Here is an 18,448-nt window from a genome sequence, read left to right on the forward strand (position 1 = left end):
GAGATGAAAATATAAATATGTTTTCTTGTCTCTACTTGTCTCAGTGTCAGCTGATCAAAATGTCTTCAGACATTTTTTTACAGACCGGCCTTCATGTATGACTCTTTTTTCTAAAACATTTTCAATGATACAACCTTTTGTTGTGACTAAGGGATGTTCCTAGTGACTCATTTTCCCTGGTGATTAAACAGAAATTTAAGCTCAGACTTGACTTGTCTGAAGGGAAGAAAACAAAAAGGAGCACAAGTTGTGTCCTATGGTTTGCAGAGTGTGGTTAATGTTAGCAATGCTAGCACCTTGCAGGTTAATGTCCTGAATGCTGTTGTTCATTTTTCCAGTCGAGAGGTCGTATGTCAGTTTACCCGTGCTGCTCCAACAACAAGCCATCAGTCCACTGTGCTGGTTCACATCCATTCAGTAGAGCGGGGAGAGAAGGCCCGCTAACCAGGCCCGCCCCAGTGGCGGTGTTTGTTTTTTCAGCTAGACACAACATTAAGCCAGCATGGGGGTGCTGATGGTCTAGGGGAGACAGGTCATTCCTCATGTATGGAGGCTATAGTCCTTCAAGGGGACGGCTCTCAGTGAGGGAGGGCCAACCAACTTTGTTATGAAGAATGCAGCGATGAGTCATGTAGCTATCACTGGTAATGAATCTAAGCACAGAATGGTAAACAGCATCTAAGGGCTTTAGCATAGTGGAAGAGGCTTGCCTATAGACCACACTGAAAAAAATTATACTTTGAACCAACCTAAAAATTTAATTAAGTTTAATTTGTTTAAATCAAAAATAATTACATTCACGCAAAGTAAAAATATTGTTTATTATAGAGACCATAAATCATTTTTTTTACTTTAGTAAAACTTACATTTGTACATTGGAAAAACCTACTTTTTTCATAAAATCCAAGTATAATTTTTACTTTGAACTAAAGTAATTAAAATGCTGTAATTTGTTACAGGCAATTTTATTACTTTTACTCAAGTTAAATTTATGATTCAGTACAAACTATGTTTTTAAGTTATACCATATCAATACATTTTCTTTGGTCACAATACTAAACTTAACTTAATGTAGGTCATTAAGTCTAACAGTCTTAAAACTTACCATCCTTGGGACAAAATGACCAAGATGTATGAATGTCACATTATTTTGAATCATTACAAATGTAATATCAACATTTCCGTACCAATGACCACATTAATATGGTATGAAAAGCTTAAAGTGGTATAAAATAGCAAATAAGAAGTGTACAAATAGTGTTTAACTGTCATAAAACTTGGCTTTCCTTCGACAAAATGACCAGGATGTATGTAAACCTCCCCATCGGAAATTGAGAGAACAAAAAGTTTTTTTTCAACTAAGGGGTACCCCCAGTTTAATTGCTGTGGATGCAATCCATAAACAAAAGGTTGGTCTTAAGTGCATATTCAGTTTAAGAAAAAAAACATTACCATTAATATTGCTGCAATTATGAACTCTGCATTATTCAAATGTTCGGTGTTGATATCAGTGCCACAATATTTATACCACAGAAACTGTTCCGTAAACACAGAAAATCAGAATTGAAGGCCAGTTTTTAATTAAAGTCTGTTTCTCTTATTAACATTTAACAGTGGTCCTTCCTGTATCATAGAATATATTTGAATACAAGCAATAACACAAAATAAAACACATCCTGTATCCAATGTCTCTTTGATGAATCCAATATTTAGAGCTTGACACTCTTTTTTTTGACACAATTTTCTTGGGTTCTATCTCCATGAATAGTTTCTGCAATGCATCAAAGGTGTTTTTGAGCTCACTTGGATAGCTGAAGTTAAGAGCATAGATGAGGCCAAACAACATGGCACAGGCATGTGGGACTGATGGCAACTCAACTGAGGACCTGCACACCTTCAATAACAATCCCAATGTCATGTGGTGGCTGGAGAGGATCCTCCTCTTCCTTGAGGACATACACGGCCATTGTACATCTCTCAAGCGCCGTTTCAGCTTCCTCCTTCTGAACAACCTGATAAAAGAAAGAGACAAGACATTTATTACAAAGTTATTTTGATGAAATCCGTGTCTGGTGTGCCTATATGTGCACAAAAGATTCTAAACTAAAAACAAGACAAATTGGAGGTCTAGTGATAAGAAAAAGTAATGACTTGCAAAAGTCCAGGAGATACTAAATGTTGACCCTTCAAAATATTTTTCTCATAGCAACTTGACTAGACTTTATCATAACTAAAACATTGGTACAAGTATTATATTACATCTATCTTCAAAAAGTAACATGCTGTGAGAAAAATATGGTATATAATAATAAGGTATATAAAGTAGTAATTGTATCACTTCAACCAAAGATACAACTGCCTTGTGTACTCATATTTTCATTAATTTCAGAAAAATAGCCACAGACTGACACTTTACACAATGCAAAATTTGGATAAGATTGCCATTTTAATGACCAGTCTTACACACTGCTCCATCTGTACTGCTGCTGCACTGAATGACACATATTTCAGAATGAAATTAAGATACAATATACAGTGTTTTATCGTATCGGTATCGTCTTTGTGTGGGAAACACTGGAGACTAAATATTCTCAAACAGGTTGTTGATATAAAGTTGTCATTTTTATTGTGCTGCACTTTTTTTTTGATTTGGGTAAATGTCAGTGTTGTGTGGAGTTTAATTGCCAATTCTAGCTCTAGCCCTTAGTAAGCCTATAGTGTGGCTGCCAACAGTCAATAATAAATAACCTCCTGCATAAAATGTGTGTAGAAATAGGCCTACAGTGTATTTTAACGTCTACCATAATGGTGGTACTTGGAGAGCCAAATATTTTCGGAGGTGGTACGCAGTCTAAAAAGTTTGAGAACCACTGATCTAAGTAACTTTAGCACTCAGTTACTTTCAGACAAACGCCTCTTGGGGGTCAAACAGTTAATGCTCTTTGATATCGAGGCCAAAACACCGAGGTTTAATATCAAATTACATGAACACCTCTTTTTTTCTGACCACACGCCGACTGAGATCATGATCATCTCGATGAATTATCTCGTGTTCTGAGAGAAGGCGGTAAACGTTCCCGCTGAGAGCGAAACTAAATCTCGATCTCAAAGACAAAGTGAACACGAGAACTTAAAGGGCAACCTGCAGGTCAGATTATTTACTGTATTTATTAAACCAAGGGGGGACATGAGGCCGGGGCGGTCCAGTCCTGAGTACCTCTTACAGATTCAGTGGCGGTACGCAGGACTGGAAAGAGGAGGGAGCCGCTTCCTGCCGAAACCAACTTTCAAGGTCGCACTTTCATCAAGAGAACACATCTGCTAACATGATGTCATCTCAAACACTTTAGACGTTTGCTCCCCTGAAAATATCTAGAACATTTCAGGAGGACTGACCTGACCTGGTTGTTCACACATGCTCCTCACAGCGAGAGGTGATGAACGCAAACATTCAAAAGTGATTCCAGAAGTCTCTGCGGAGAACTAATTCATGTATTTTCTTGAACTTTATGTTCACTGGAGGCTTCGACCTGCAAGTTGCCCTGTAAGCACCATCTTCCAAAACATGCTGCACGCTCATTTCAGTGCTTTTCAGTGCTTTTGTTCAAACAAGTTGTTTGTCCCACGTCGATTCCAGTCTTTTTTTTTTTTTTACATTAATTACCAATGTTTGGCCATTCAGGCTTAAGACAGGCAAACAATGGACTTGGGCCTGCATCTCTGTGAGAAGCCTCATTTAAGTTATTCAATGGGATCACAAAGAGACCTAAAGGACTCTTAATCCCAGAATCCCCTGCAATACATCACACCTACGTGTGAAGAAAAGGAGGGACAAGGACAAGGCAAAACTTAAGTATAAAAATCTAATTGAGGATCAGTTCAGTGGTGGTGACCTCAGAGCAGCCTGGAAAGGAATAAAATCCATGGCATCAATTAACCAGTCCACCTGTGGGACTAAGCCTCCTATCTGTTTAGATGGTGTGGATGATGCTGACTTGGCAGATGTTTTTAATTCATTTTTTTCTCGCTGGGAAAGGTCTGATTTCTTGGATGATATTTCAATAGTAAGAGAATCTCTTGTTCTTCAGAATGACTTTGTGATCTCTCAGGGAACTGTCACAACTCTACTGAAGGGAGTTAATACAAAAAAAGCTGCTGGCCCTGAGGCCATCCGTGGGCGCACATTGCTTCACTGTGCTGACCAACTCAGCGACGTATTCACAAAACTTTTTCAGATGTGCGCTGAGTGTAGCCGGATACCCCCCATCTGGAAAACATCCACAATTATCCCTGTGCCTAAGGCAGCTAAACCTAAGGATTTGAATGATTTTAGACCAGTCGCTCTTACTTCACTTGTTATGAAAACATTTGATAAAATCCTAAAAGCAGAAGTTGTCTCATTAATAAATGGTCAACTTGATCCACTTTAGTTTGCTTATCAAGCTGGCAAAGGTGTGGATGACGCCAAGGTTTTCATTTTAGCCACTGTGTACAAACACCTGAAAAAACCTAAATCCCATGCCAGACTTTTATTCGCTGACTTTTCCTCAGCTTTTAATAAAATGCAGCCTCATATTCTAATTGAGAGACTATCCTCTCACTTTAAACTTCCTGGTCAGATTTTAATGTTGCTCTTAAACTTTTTAACAGACAGAGTTCAGCAGGTTTTCGTGAATGGTCAAATGTCAAAAATAATTATGTCAAACACTGGTTCCCCTCAGGGCTGTGTCCTGTCCCCCCTGCTTTTTATCATGTACACAGATAGCTGCAGAACATCACAAGTGAGCAGTTATCTGGTAAAGTTTTCAGATGACACTGTTCTGCTGTCCCTCCTTCAGGGCTCAGAATCAGGCCATGGCGGTGCTCTACCAACTTTTGTTAAGTGGTGCGATGACAACTTCCTGGATCTTAATGTCCTGAAAACCAAGGAATTGGTCATAGATTTTTAAGAACTGTTGTCACCCTGAATCTAGCATTATCCATGGTGGAGAGGTTGAAATAGTGGACTCATATAAATACCTTGGGACAGTGTTCGACTCTGAATTTAAGTTCTCTGAAAACACAGAGTCAATCGTGAAAAGAGGCCAACAGAGAATTCATTTGATGCAGAGGCTGAACTCTTTTAGTGTTTCACGAAGCATTTTATGTAGCTTTTATCATTCTTTTATAGAAAGTCTTTTAACATTTTCTTTTATCTGTTGGTTCAATGGGTTGTCTGTGAAGGACAAGAACAGTTTGAACCACATCGTAAAAGTCTGCTCTAAGATTTTTGGAGTCCAGCTGAAAGACTTGAGCTCCCTGTGGAAGGAGCGTGTGGTCCAGAAGCCAAAGGGATCATAAACCAACCTGAACATGTTGTCTCATCCGAGTTTTCTTTAATGCCCTCTGGACGGCGCTATTTTGCCCCTCCAAGGAGGACAAATAGATACTCCAACTCTTTAATCCCTTCAGCTATCAGGCTGTTGAATGCTGAACAAGTCTGTCATTGTATTAGGAAATTGTAGATTGATAGCGCTGGCTTTCCCACTTGACGACCTATTCGTCTGTTGAATTGTTGTTACTGACATGTGAATGTAACTGCTTGAATGCTATGGTGATGTGTTTGTTTCCTTTTATGTTGTCTTTGCGTTTTTCAATGGCTTGGTAGGTTGTGAAACGGAATTGCCCTTCTGGGATAAATAAAGTTTTCTGAATCTGAATCTTATTCCGTCCTGCAACAAAAGGACATCAACGGGCATCTTTCCACTCGACGGAGAACATATCGAAGCCGCTCTTGCCATCAAACGCCTCTGCACCAGGACGGACAGGAGATCTGTTCCAATGCCGGACTCTTTTCCTTCACCAATCACGGGCAAAGCGATTCACAAGTGAGGCTTAATTAGGTCTGGGCAGAATTAGCTTTAGAGAGTGTTTTTAACAATTGTTTGATTGATGTGAAAACTGTAATTTTTCTCTTTGTTGGAGCGCCGCGTCCTGAGTTTTACCTGTTTAAAACTCTTGTTGTTCCTGTTTCGGACCGCTGCGTCCTGTATGTGTTTATCGTAACAGCTTTATAACCGGGTATTACTCTTCTGATCAGAAAGGCCAGTGTAAGCCGTATTAACTTGAATTCGGCCATTGGTTTGTTTCTGTGAATGAAGGGAATTACTCCGAGTTGTGGCGCGGGATTCGAACTGTGATCCGGCCTCTTCAGGCACGCATCTAACACACGCACACACGCACGCACGCACGCACGCACGCACGCACGCACGCACGCACGCACACACACACACACACACACACACATATTCCTGTGTAGACGCACATCTGGAGACTAACTCCACCACCACGCCAGTACACACGTAGGCTGCAGACTCACACATAGATTTCTGTACACTCGCAGTCATCCAGACGTCTCAGAGACACAGATCGTGCAGGGCCGAACTCGGCCTCTTTAGACAATAGACCACGCCAGGTCTTTGTTAGGTGTGCGCCATCGGAAGAGCGACCACGTAGAACGAAGCAATCTCCCCCCTCTCTCGCCCCCCCTCTCTCTCTCTCATCCACACACACACACACACAACTCCATTCTTACTCCTCTTCCACAAGCCTTCCTTGATAATGTTTGTTTGCTTAGATTAGTTTATAAGTTATTTGTTTGATTAAATTTTGGATTGATGTTGCTTTGTTTAAATAAATTCTGTTATAATTTAAGAGAGCAGTTGTTTGTGATTACTGGTGTATTTGCATTGTGATATAAGCTGGGTGCGAGGGCTTTGTGTACGGATTTCACGCCTTCAATTTATTAAATATAGTTATTAATTATTAATAATATTAGTAATTAAGTAACTAATTTGAGACTGATTTGAGTGATATTTTGGTTATATTTCCCTGATTCCAGGGTGGTGCCCCAAGAGTTGATTAAACATAGTTTAATGATATTGTTATTTATGTTATTAATAATTAAATCTAATTATTAAAAAATATAACCACAGTTGACTTGATAAAACCCCAACACCAACATAGCATTTTATTCAAAATACACCATTAATTTATCTTCATTCAAAATATAACATTCATTTAATATTAAATGTGATTGTCAAAATAGAAACAAAACCTAGAAAAATTCAAACCTTAAATTCAAAACCTTTAACCCTAATTTACATGGTATGAGTTCAATATTATTATCAATAACAACCTGAGAGGCCTGGCTAATAGGTTTAACAGCATGTCGAAAAATGGCTTTAATTATAGTTATCAGACATACTACTAAAAATAGAATCGCCATTAAGGTAACCACAAGAGTGGTTAGAAATACCAGCACCCCAGGAACCCAACATTCCTTTAAAATCCCCAAATTGAACCCATGGTTTTCATGCAGTTCTCTTATCCCTTGTGCAGTGTCGTGTACCATATTCATAACATCAGTAGTAGCATCAGAAATATAGGAACAACATTCAGTACCAATAACTTTGCAGGTTCCCCTTTTTGCAGCTAGGAAGAGATCAAGAGCCATTCTGTTCTGCATTACCACGTTTTTAACCTCCTGAAGCTCTTTGTGTTCAGCTAACATAGCTCTACTAGAGGCGTTAAGATGATTCTCCAATACTTTAGATAATGCTTTAATTTCCTGCTGAGACACATAAACACCATATGATGGCAAAAGGATGCTTGCTGCTTCCTGAAACCCAAATATTTATCTTTTCTGTCTATCCATTGGTGGATGCAGGGCAGCAATTTCTTTAGATTCTACTTCTCTAATCATAGGAACTAAGTAGGCCAAATAACAGGTCCCTTTTAAATGTTTGTATGGCATGCAGCTATAAGCTCTATTACCACAGATCAAATACACCCTCTCAGGGAGAGGCTGCTGTTTTATACTAACATTTATAACCAACTTACAAGAACTCCGACCCAAACCTGGTTCGTTGCTGTCTTCTATACCTTGGAAACATAGGGGAACATCTTGCAATTCATGCGTAAAAACTAGAAGAATGTACTAAGAGCAATCACATGGCGGTGAAGAGGAGAGTTGCTTCTTTTTTTTTTAGGGATTTCTTGAAGGTGGAGAGTGAGGGAGGGGGTCTCTGGTTTTTGGGAGTTAATTCCAGAGGGTGGGAGCAGCAATGGAGAAGGCCATGTCCCCCAGGAACGATGGGTAGTCCTGCGGGGGGAATTCTAAATCGGTGAGTTTGGAGACAGGATTCTAAAGTCGAGATAAAGTCTGTGTCATGGGGGGTTGGTGGTAGAAAGTTCCAGAGACGGCGGGTCCATGATGGAGGCTAAGCGGGCAGGAGGAACAGAGAGCGGCGTGGAGGAGGAAGACCGGAGAGTAGGGTCAGTGTGTCGGTATGAAGGAGATCAGAGAGGTACAGAGGTGACGGAGGTTATGGAGAGCCTTGAATGGGGTGATACTGATCAGCAGTGAACAGAAGGAGACTCTCCCTCTACAGACGACACAGAGACACAGGAACCTTCATATCCGAGCCAGAACCCAAACCCAAACCAAGTATAGAGAGGTTCAGTGAAGGTGGTGTTGAAGGTGTGGAGGTGGATCAGTGTGTCGGAGGAGACGCTGTAGAAGGACAGAGAGCCAGCAGTGTGGTCCAAATACACCGCTGCTCTGTGCGTGGTTGAGGGGGGTGAGGAGAAATAGAGCTGGGAGGAGGAGCGGGTAATAGGCGTCTCTACGTTATTGTGAAGGACAGAGTATTCAACTTCATCTTCATTATCACGGCAGCTCAGACTCCAGGACTGATCGTTTCTTCCAGACTCATTGTTTTCTTTCCTGCTGATTCCTCTGTAACTCACTGATATAAACACTCCTCCTGTCCACTCAATCTCCCAGTAACAGCGCCCAGTCAGACCTTCTCTACACAGCAGCGCAGTGGGGTCAAATCTGTCTGGATGATCAGGATATAACACAGAGCCCTCCACAAGTGTCCCCTTCCTGTTGTTGTCAGACAGTTGGATTCTGTGGTTTACCGTGTTGGTGTCGATTGTGAGTTCACAGGAATCTGAAGAAGAGAACGAGACACGATAAAGATGGCGTTATGAAATGATCATCGATGATTACTGACGGACTCAATCAATGGATTTTCATTAACGTAGCCACAAACCATAACAGAAGCAATTTCAAGACACATTTCAAAAGAGCGACAGTCGGTGTTAGAAAGCAGGATTAGTGTAGACCCAGAGTCTGTTCCCCCTGACGTGAAGGAAGCTCTGCGTTTCCTGCTCCAGAAAGGGAGGTCACTCAAACCCGAGATAGAGGCGTAAAGGCCGGCGTATACTGTATGACTGAATCGTTACGACGCACGACCACAGCTCACGCTTTCTGTGCTCACAAATCAGGGCGGAGCGTTCACAACTTTTAATAGAAAACCTGCCACAGAGGTGGATTTCAGTTGTCTCGTATTATTTGAGGTGAGTTCTAATTGATAACTCCTCCGTGTGAATGTGAGTGGATCGGGGTTGGAGGTGTGTCTCATTTTTGAAACGGGCCCCGGTTTTAGACCGTACAAACATCAATCCATCAAGAGCGAGCGCTCTGCAGCGTTGTAAGGAAACACGTTCTTCTCAACCGGCAGAAACGTCGAGCCGAACTGAGCTCATTGGTGAACAAGCAGCTGACGTGACCGGATGAACCGAGAAAGTGGGATAGACGAGAGATGGGTTGAGACAGAGCAACAACAACACAGCAGATAATACCAAGCTATGGCTCCAGTGTCAATGATTATAGTATAAGTGTGATGTAATCAGGAAGTTTATTAACAATCATTTAATATTCAAACAGCTGTAGTGACTCATTTGAAATACGCTGTGAATATGTGACAAATATTAAAAAAAAACACTCACACTTCATCAAACCTGGTGTCAACCACTGGACTCCAGCAGGCTCCAACCTGAAAAAGAGCGGGGGGGGGGCAGATTAACACATCCTCTGTGACCACAGAACATTGACATTACCTCACTCATAAAATATATTCAACTAGCCCGTGTTTGTGCTCATGCATGAACTGTACCTTTCTAATAATCATAATAATGTTTGTTTATATTTTTACTCATAACTTCTAAAACTAAACGCTCATAGTTCAGTGTTTTACGCTCGTGTGTGACCCAGACAGACAAAGATCTCATCATACCTGAGAGTGTCCAGCTTTGATTGTGAATCCTGTAGACCGGTCAACAGCGTTAATCCTGTGATTCCAGGATGATTGTAGCTCAGGTCCAGCTCCTTCAGATGGGAGGGGTTTGAGGTCAGAGCTGAGGCCAGAGATCTGCAGCCTTTCTCTGTGATCAGACAGCCTGACAGTCTGCAGACACAAAAACATCACATGTGCGAGGTCATCCATAGAAAAGATTATCCTGACTCTATAACTACTGCAAGTGCCATCAATGAAATGGGACCATGAATGTTGACCTGAGAGTTTCCAGTCTGCAGTGTGGACTCTGTAGTGTTGTAGACAACAGCTGCACTCCTGAATCCTGCAGGTTGTTGTTGCTCAGGTCCAGCTCTCTCAGACTGCAGGACTGTGTGCGGAGGATTGAGGACAGAGCTCCACAGCTCTTCTTTGACAGACCACAGTGACTCAGCCTGAAGGGAGACATCCACAGGTAGATTCTAATTAATACAATGTGAAATCATAAAAAGATGTCAGATTGAGCATTTTCAAACAGCTAGAACCCGACCTAAGAGTTTCCAGTCTGCCATGTGAGCTTTCCAGTCCATCAGAAAGCAGCTGCACTCCTGAATCCTGCAGGTTGTTGTTGTTCAGGTCCAGCTCTCTCAGACTGCAGGACTTGGAGCTGAGGACTGAGGACAGAGCTTCACAGCTTCTCTCTGTCAGGTTACAGCTACTCAGCCTGGGGGAGAAAACAGTATGAAAACAAGTTATAAATATATATGTTATAAATCTCAAGCCTGAAGCTTCCCTGAGCGAGAAGTAGGTGGAATCACTCAGTGTCATGACCAAATATAAGAAACAGGTGATCCTTACATGTGGGCATGTCACCCGCTGTCACTCTGCAACCATGTTTCCACTGCTCTGCAAATTCAGTTTGTTCATGGCTGTAAGTTCTGATTTAGCCTGATCCTGTGAAGCTTAGATTCCCTGTTGCCTTCCTGGATGCTTAGGTAATGTACTCTGCTTTATTTATCTTTCTTTAAGTCTACATGAAATCCATACATCCACTTTTTGCTTGTACTCAAGAAATGAATCCACGGCTCTTGGATCCGTGTGTTTGAATGTTCACACCAGCTAGAGGTTCAATGGTCGAGCATTTTAAAGTCAGTCACTTATACTAATTAGAGCCCGATATTAGGAAGGGAAAAAATCAGATACGGATATATCAGCTGATATCTTTCTCAGATCTGTTCGATCTGTAGATATAGATACACACATTTAATGTGTTGATCCCTCAGTTATCAAACACTTTAAAAAGATTTATAATGAAGACAAGAAGGTCACTCAGGTGGAAAGTAACTGAGCATCACCGCTCGACACTGGATGATGATGCTTTTTGAAATCCATATAGTGCCCTCTGCTGGTGACAGAGAACTGCTAGTGTAATACAATGAAACTCAAATGAAATGCTATTTGAATGGTGAAGAAATCGAGTAATATCGGTGCATATCGGAGATAAAATTAGCCGATACTGATAGTCACTGGACATGCTAATATTGGCCGATATTATCGACTGACCGATAAATCGGGCAGGCTGTGTGATGTCATAAGGTCAGTGTGTGATGTCATAAGGTGGATATTACTTTGGACTCGTCAGCTGAGCTGTCTGAGAGTTTGTTAAAGTGAAATGAAACATTCAAAGATGCAGCAGTGTCCTTCTTTTACATCACTGAGACTACAGGGAGACACTGAGGACCACTATCTACGGAGAGCCTGAAGGGACAAAATAACTTGAGGTTAAATGTGATTTACTTAAATTGATGCTTTCAATTCTGACCGTGATCGCATCGGGATTAACGCGTTAATGCTGAGAGAGTTTTTTCACAAGTGGTAGACTAGTTTGTTTTCTGTTGAAAATAGTAGATCATTTATAGATGAATAAACTTACAGAACTTTCTGGGAGACTTTGATCACAGGCAGCAGCCTCAGAAGAGCCTCCTCTGAAGCAGAGTATTTCTTCAGGTCAAACACGGTCAGATCTTTTTCTGATGACAGTAAGATGAAGACCAGAGCTGACCACTGAGCAGGAGACAGTTTATCTGTGGAGAGACGTCCTGATCTCAGGGACTGTTGGATCTCCTCCACTAGAGAACGATCATTCAGTTCATTCAGACAGTGGAACAGATTGATGCTTTTCTCTGCAGACAGATTCTTACTGATTTTCCTCTTGATGTACTCGACTGTTTCCTGATTGGTCTGTGAACCTCCTGTCGATGTCAGAAGGCCTCGCAAGAGAGTCTGACTGGTTGACACTGAAAGGCCCAGGAGGAAGCGGAGGAACAAGTCCAGGTGTCCATTCGGACTCTGTAAGGACTTGTCAACAGCACTCTGGTAGAAGTGTGTCATTGAAGTTTCTCCATTTCCTGTGTCACACTCCTGGGAGGTCAAAAACTCTTCTGACATCAGATTGACTCCAGAGTTGATGAAGGTCAGATGGACATGAAGAGCAGCCAGAAACTCCTGAACACTCAGATGGATGAAGCAGAACACCTTGTCCTGGTACAGTCCTCTCTCCTCTTTAAAGATCTGTGTGAACACTCCTGAGTACACTGAGGCTGCTCTGATATCGATGCCACACTCTGTCAGGTCTGAGTCATAGAAGATCAGGTTTCCTTTCTGCAGCTGCTCAAAAGCCAGTTTTCCCAGAGACTCAATCATCTTCCTGCTCTCTGGACTCCAGTGTGGATCTGTCTCAGCTCCTCCATCATACTTGATGTTCTTCAGTTTGGACTGAACCACCAGGAAGTGGATGTACATCTCAGTCAGGGTCTTGGGCAGCCCTCCTCCCTCTCTGGTCTTTAGCACATCCTCCAGAACTGTAGCAGTGATCCAGCAGAAGACTGGGATGTGGCACATGATGTGGAGGCTTCGGGATGTCTTGATGTGGGAGATGATTCTGTTGGCCTGATCCTCATCTCTGAATCTCTTCCTGAAGTACTCCTCCTTCTGTGTGTCAGTGAACCCTCTGACCTCTGTCACCATGTCAACACACCCTGAAGGGATCTGATTGGCTGCTGCAGGTCGTGTGGTTATCCAGAAGCGAGCAGAGGGAAGCAGGTTCCCCCTGATGACGTTTGTCAGCAGCACATCCACTGACGTGGACTTGGTAACGTCAGTCAGGATTTTTGTGTTGTGGAAGTCCAGAGGAAGTCGACACTCATCCAGACCGTCAAAGATGAACACAACCTGGAACTCTTCAAACCTGCAGATTCCTGCTTCTTTGGTTTCAGGAAAGAAGTGATGAACAAGTTCCACCAAGCTGAACTTTTTCTCTTTCAGCACATTCAGCTCTCTGAAAGTGAATGGAAATGTGAACTGTATGTCCTGGTTGGCTTTGTCTTCAGCCCAGTCCAGAGTGAACTTCTGTGTTAAGACTGTTTTCCCGATGCCAGCCACTCCCTTTGTCATCACTCTTCTGATTGGTTCATCTCTTCCAGGTGAGGCTTTAAAGATGTCTTCTTGTCTGATGGTTTTTTCTGGTCTGTCTGGTTTCCTGGATGCTGTTTCAATCTGTCTGACCTCGTGTTCATCATTGACCTCTCCAGTCCCTCCCTCTGTGATGTAGAGCTCTGTGTAGATCTGCTTCAGAAGGGTTGGGTTTCCTGCTTTAGCAATCCCCTCAAACACACACTGGAACTTCTCCTTCAGGTTAGATTTGAGTTTCTGTTTGCAAACTGAAGAAGGGCTACCTGAATGAAGAAACAACAAATAAGACCAATAAGTTATTCATAAAGAATATGACAGTTAGACTCCTCAGAAGAAAGCGAACATCAACCCTGTTCAGATCGCCATTTCAAGACCGATGTTTACGTCCTTGTGACACTTCACCTTCAATCTGAATGTTGCGGAAGTGACCCCCCCTCTGTACCGTCTTCACAGGTACTAACAGTGGTGTGAATGTGAAATCACAGTTCAAAGACTGGGCCACCAATATCACGCCGTCACAGAATCAATATGAACACACAAAGACGGGATGACAGTTGAGCTAAGTTACGGCTCTTTGGTGGAAACCCAATCTGAAAATGGCATGTGACACGTTTCATACCAGCGTTTCCCGCGGCACTTTACAGTCGAGGTGGACGCCTTACCAACATGCACCCTCAGCCTTAACTACAGTTTCAGAAACAAAAAACAAATTGATTGAAATCCTCCTGGTGAATTTCCTGCAGGAAACACTTCTCCCTATACCTCTAAACATCATTAATCCAGCATGTAAAATCTTTTCAGAAATCCTCTTACTCCTCTGCAGCAGGTCGGCCAGCACATCCTCATTCATTCTCCTCAGGAAGTCCACTGTGATCTCTCGAAATGCCTCTCTGTTGATCCCTTCATCCTCGACACCCCTCGGACTCTCAAACATTTCTGGGTGACGCAGATCCTCCTGAAACTTATTGAGCTCCTCCTCCACAAAGTTGATGATGTCCTGCCGGAGAACCTGGAACAGATAATTAAATCAAACTAAATCTTAAAACCAAATATCAGATCCATGTTTGACACATGGTGAATTTCATTGGTCTGAAAGTGCAGCATGGTAATTGTTGTGAACAGATCAGATGTGAAAACAACTGTTGCACATGTACAGACCTGAAACACTTTGTTGAGCTGCTGGACATACTGGTTACTGGAAATGTTGGAGCTCTCTTGGTTTGGTCTGTGGAGGGATCATGTAGAATAGCAAAGCTCCAAGCAGTGAAGAACACAACGTAAATGTGCTGTAAAATGGCTAAATTACAATTTGCTGTTAAGATTCAAGTCAGAACTCTGATAAGTGCTTCTAATAAACAAGTGTTTTTGCAAAGAGTGTTTCTTTAGGCCCTCTTTAACTGACCCCTAGTGTTTAAAATGGGTACTGCAGTCTAAATTCTAAACATTGTAGAGAGCCCTAAAACGGCCGTGTGGGGGTCGCCTTAAAAGCGCCTACCTTCTCTGGTCCAAATAAATCTAGAGCATTCAGGACCAGAATCTAAAGTTAGAAGGAGGACATACTGGCTGCTGCATTGTAGTAATATGTAATCTTACATATCGCTCCTTTAAGGTGGCCATGTGATTCAGAGACTTGTAGTTTCAGAATAAATGTAGGAAGTAAAGAAACAAGCAGGATATAAATATACTCTCCATGAAAATTAATTCATAATCTTTGAGTTTTATATATTATGTCATAAACAGCTTACCCATGTGGAAGAGAAGCTGGTTGTGCTTTAAAATCAATTAAGCGCCCAGCTGACATGTCGCTCATTGCAGACTGACAGCTGGGTCCAGGTCCAGGTCCAGGTCCGGGTCCAGGTCCAGGTCTAGGTCCAGGTCCAGGTCCAGGTCCAACAGCTGGTTGTCTATTCATGCTGTTAAACACAGAGGAAAATGTCTCAGGAAAAAGGAGCAGAGATGAAAACACCAAAGTTTAATGATCTGGTTATTTTACATTTAGTGGAATTTAGATCAAATGAATATCTCACCTCAGTGAATTTGAGAACTGTTGTCCTAAAACTTCAACACGGCCATCCGTCGACCCGTCACCTTTAATGGACTTAATGCCTGGTGCAGGCACAGATCCATGTCCAGTCCTAAACAAGGTTAGAGGGAAAGGGGGGGCGTTGCTTTGGGCTTCAACATAAAACAAACAGCTTGAAGTGATGTTAGTGTTTAGGCGTATAGGGCTGTCAGCGTTAACGACCTCTTTAATCTCTTCAATCAATCAATCAATCTTTATTTGTAGAGCGCCAATTCATCTGTGTTATCTGGAGACGCTTTACTAAAGATCATATGTGATAATATGCAGGAAGGATTTCTCCTTTGTATTCCTCTCGTTCCTGTTGTCCACACTTCCTCCCCGCTGAGGTGGAGGTCGGAGCAGGCCGTAAAACTCCTTCCAGGGTGAAGATGGTCATTGTGCAACACTGTCACTTAAGTTTACATGAGATTAGTGCGATGGCAGACGTCACCAAACTAGTGGAAAGCTATATGAGCCTGTGCTAATACTTTTAGAGTGGCAGCTTTGCTTTTGATGCATCTACTGTCGCACATGTGCAAGGCTACTCAGGTAGACTACTTCCTGTTTCTATTGGCTTTCCCACAGGGCAGGTAGGTAGATTGCAGGCAACATTTTTTTCCCCTGGCAACCAATTCGACTATAAAGTCACGTCGCCCGCCTCTTCTGGTCACCTCTTTTATTTAAAGTTTACTTTTTGGGGGGCTTTTATAGACCATTATTGTAGAGACAGGATAGTGGATTGTTACGAGCTAGCACCGGCTACACAAAACTAGCCCTAACCTGAAGTGTGACAGAGAAGTCAAGAGATGACAAGTACGGAAAGGACTGATTCTCACACAGGGAAAACATAAGGTTAGGTCAGCTCACCTATACGCAGGCCTGCCGGGGCACCGACGAGAGAGAGAGAGAGAGAGAGAGAGAACGAGACAGAGAGAGAGAGAGAGAGAGAGAGAGAGAGAGAACAAGACAGAGAGAGAGAGAGAGAGAGACAGAGAGAGAGACAGAGAGAGAGAGAGAGAGAGAGAGCGAGAGAACGAGACAGAGAGAGAGAGAGAGAGAGAGAGAGGGAGAGAGAACGAGAGAGAGAGAGGGAGAGAGAATGAGAGAGAGAGAGAGAGAGAGGGAGAGAGAGAGAGGGAGAGAGAGAGAGAGAGAGGGAGAGAGAGGAGAGATATCAAACCTGGGAAGCCAGGTGGCTGTAGTAGTCAAGGACTACAGCCTCTGTACACGGGGCACGACCTCTAACCACTAGGCCACCAGCGCCCCAAATTCACCTGTTGTCCAGAATCTGGTTTATTTTTGTCAAACAGTAAAATGAGGATTATAAGAGGAAGCGGTCAAACTGTCTTGCTTCAGTTCCAGCCTCTGTTTTACTGGACTTTTAAAAACCTGTCACTTTTTATTTGATTTCAGATGGTCACATGTTCCTCTGACTGAGAAAGATGACTGACCAAATGTAGTCCTGAGTTTTGGTGCTCTACAGTTTCCCCCTGAGGTCGCCCTCCCTCTCATTTCACTGCTCGGTTAGTTTACCAAAACTGTAAAAACTCAGTATCTTGTGTTTCTTTAGAAGGAGGCGATGGTGCCATCTGAATTCTTTCTGATCCGGTATTTCCAGTGCCTGTTTAATGAACGGGTGTGTGGCTGGCCTCGCCCAAAACAGGAGGCCTTGTCCCGGCAGCAGAAGCCAGGCTCTCGAGTAGACAGAGCTCCCCCAACCTACAACAAGGTGATCCGGCTCTACCACCACCCGACGTCCCTGACGCCCAGCCTCCACCATCGGACCGTGTCGTCCCCTAAACCACCTCCGTCCTCCTTCATACACTACCTGCTCCGACCTCCACCTCAGCGGGGAGGAAGTCTGGACAACAGGAAGGAGAGGAATACAAAGAAGAAATCCTTCCTGCATATTATCCCTATGCTCTTTAGTAAACAGTCTCCAGATAACACTTGTTGTGAATTGGTGCTCTACAAATAAAGATTGACTGATGACATACATAATCTGCTGTTCTGCTTTTAGACCTTTATTTATGTCGTCTTATTTAATGAGAAAAGTTCAACTTTGTTCAGACAGTTTTGCACGACTTATCAAGTTTGTCAAATTTCAAGTGAGAATCTAAAACAACCTGAACTCATGTCCCGCTTTTATCTCTTTCTCATGTATCTCTATTCTAAAATGATCCTTTAATTCTCTTTATTTGTTCTCTTCTCTGTTTTGTCTGACTGTTGCTGCTCTGTCATATTCCTGACTTCCTGCCTTTGTCTTCAAAACACTTGAAAACATGTGTTTTTAAATGTGATAGGCCTAAATAAATAATGTCATGATTATTGTAAAGGATCTCACCGGATGTTCGGCTCCATGCTGTTTGACCGTCGACACGCTGATAGGCTTCTGTCAGACTTGTTGGCCCATGGTGACTAAAGTTCAAAACAAATGTAAACTTTCAAAACGACCGAACTCTTCTTCACTCACAGCTCACTTTCTGCTTCTCCAAAGTGTTTATGACGCAGAGAAAACTGCGCACTTCTTCAAAATAGAGGCGTCAAAAGCGAAAGTAAAAAATCTGCAGCTGTCTCTGTGACGTCATCTGACGTTACACTGGTGGAGTTTAGTTCAAAAAAATGTCCGACCTCATGAACTGACCCGAGACAAACTCTATTTCATGGAGGGGATTTTCTGAAACTCCTCATCCTGAAGCAAAAAACAACAAGGACGGTGTTGATCCGTCCGTCGGTATGGAAGCCCGTTAGGGACAGGAGAAAAAAAAAGAAGAAAACTTTGCTTTGCATTAAA

General features: G+C 42.5%; 1 protein-coding gene across 3 annotated transcripts; it reads right to left on the reverse strand.

Annotated features, from left to right (window-relative positions):
- Positions 1-6,974: 6,974 nt before the first annotated feature.
- On the reverse strand, positions 6,975-18,376 carry LOC110006028 (NLR family CARD domain-containing protein 3-like). Of its 3 annotated transcripts, XM_065958566.1 has the most exons (11): positions 17,999-18,374; positions 15,620-15,727; positions 15,338-15,505; positions 14,751-14,817; positions 14,406-14,601; positions 12,055-13,855; positions 10,672-10,845; positions 10,403-10,576; positions 10,125-10,295; positions 9,838-9,884; positions 6,975-8,996 (listed from the first exon to the last, which is right to left on the reverse strand). In XM_065958566.1, exons 1-11 carry the CDS (start codon positions 18,013-18,015, stop codon positions 8,398-8,400), a joined length of 3,522 nt encoding a protein of 1,173 aa, XP_065814638.1. In that variant the 5' UTR covers positions 18,016-18,374; the 3' UTR covers positions 6,975-8,397. The 3 variants fall into 3 exon arrangements, with proteins under 3 accessions (XP_065814638.1, XP_065814639.1, XP_065814640.1); XM_065958567.1 differs by lacking the exon at positions 10,403-10,576 and having other exon boundaries at positions 17,999-18,376; XM_065958568.1 differs by lacking the exons at positions 14,751-14,817; positions 15,620-15,727; positions 17,999-18,374 and having other exon boundaries at positions 15,338-15,477.
- Positions 18,377-18,448: the final 72 nt, after the last annotated feature.

Source organism: Labrus bergylta, chromosome 9 (assembly GCF_963930695.1).
Source record: "Labrus bergylta chromosome 9, fLabBer1.1, whole genome shotgun sequence".
Classification (NCBI taxonomy): Eukaryota; Metazoa; Chordata; class Actinopteri; order Labriformes; family Labridae; genus Labrus; species Labrus bergylta.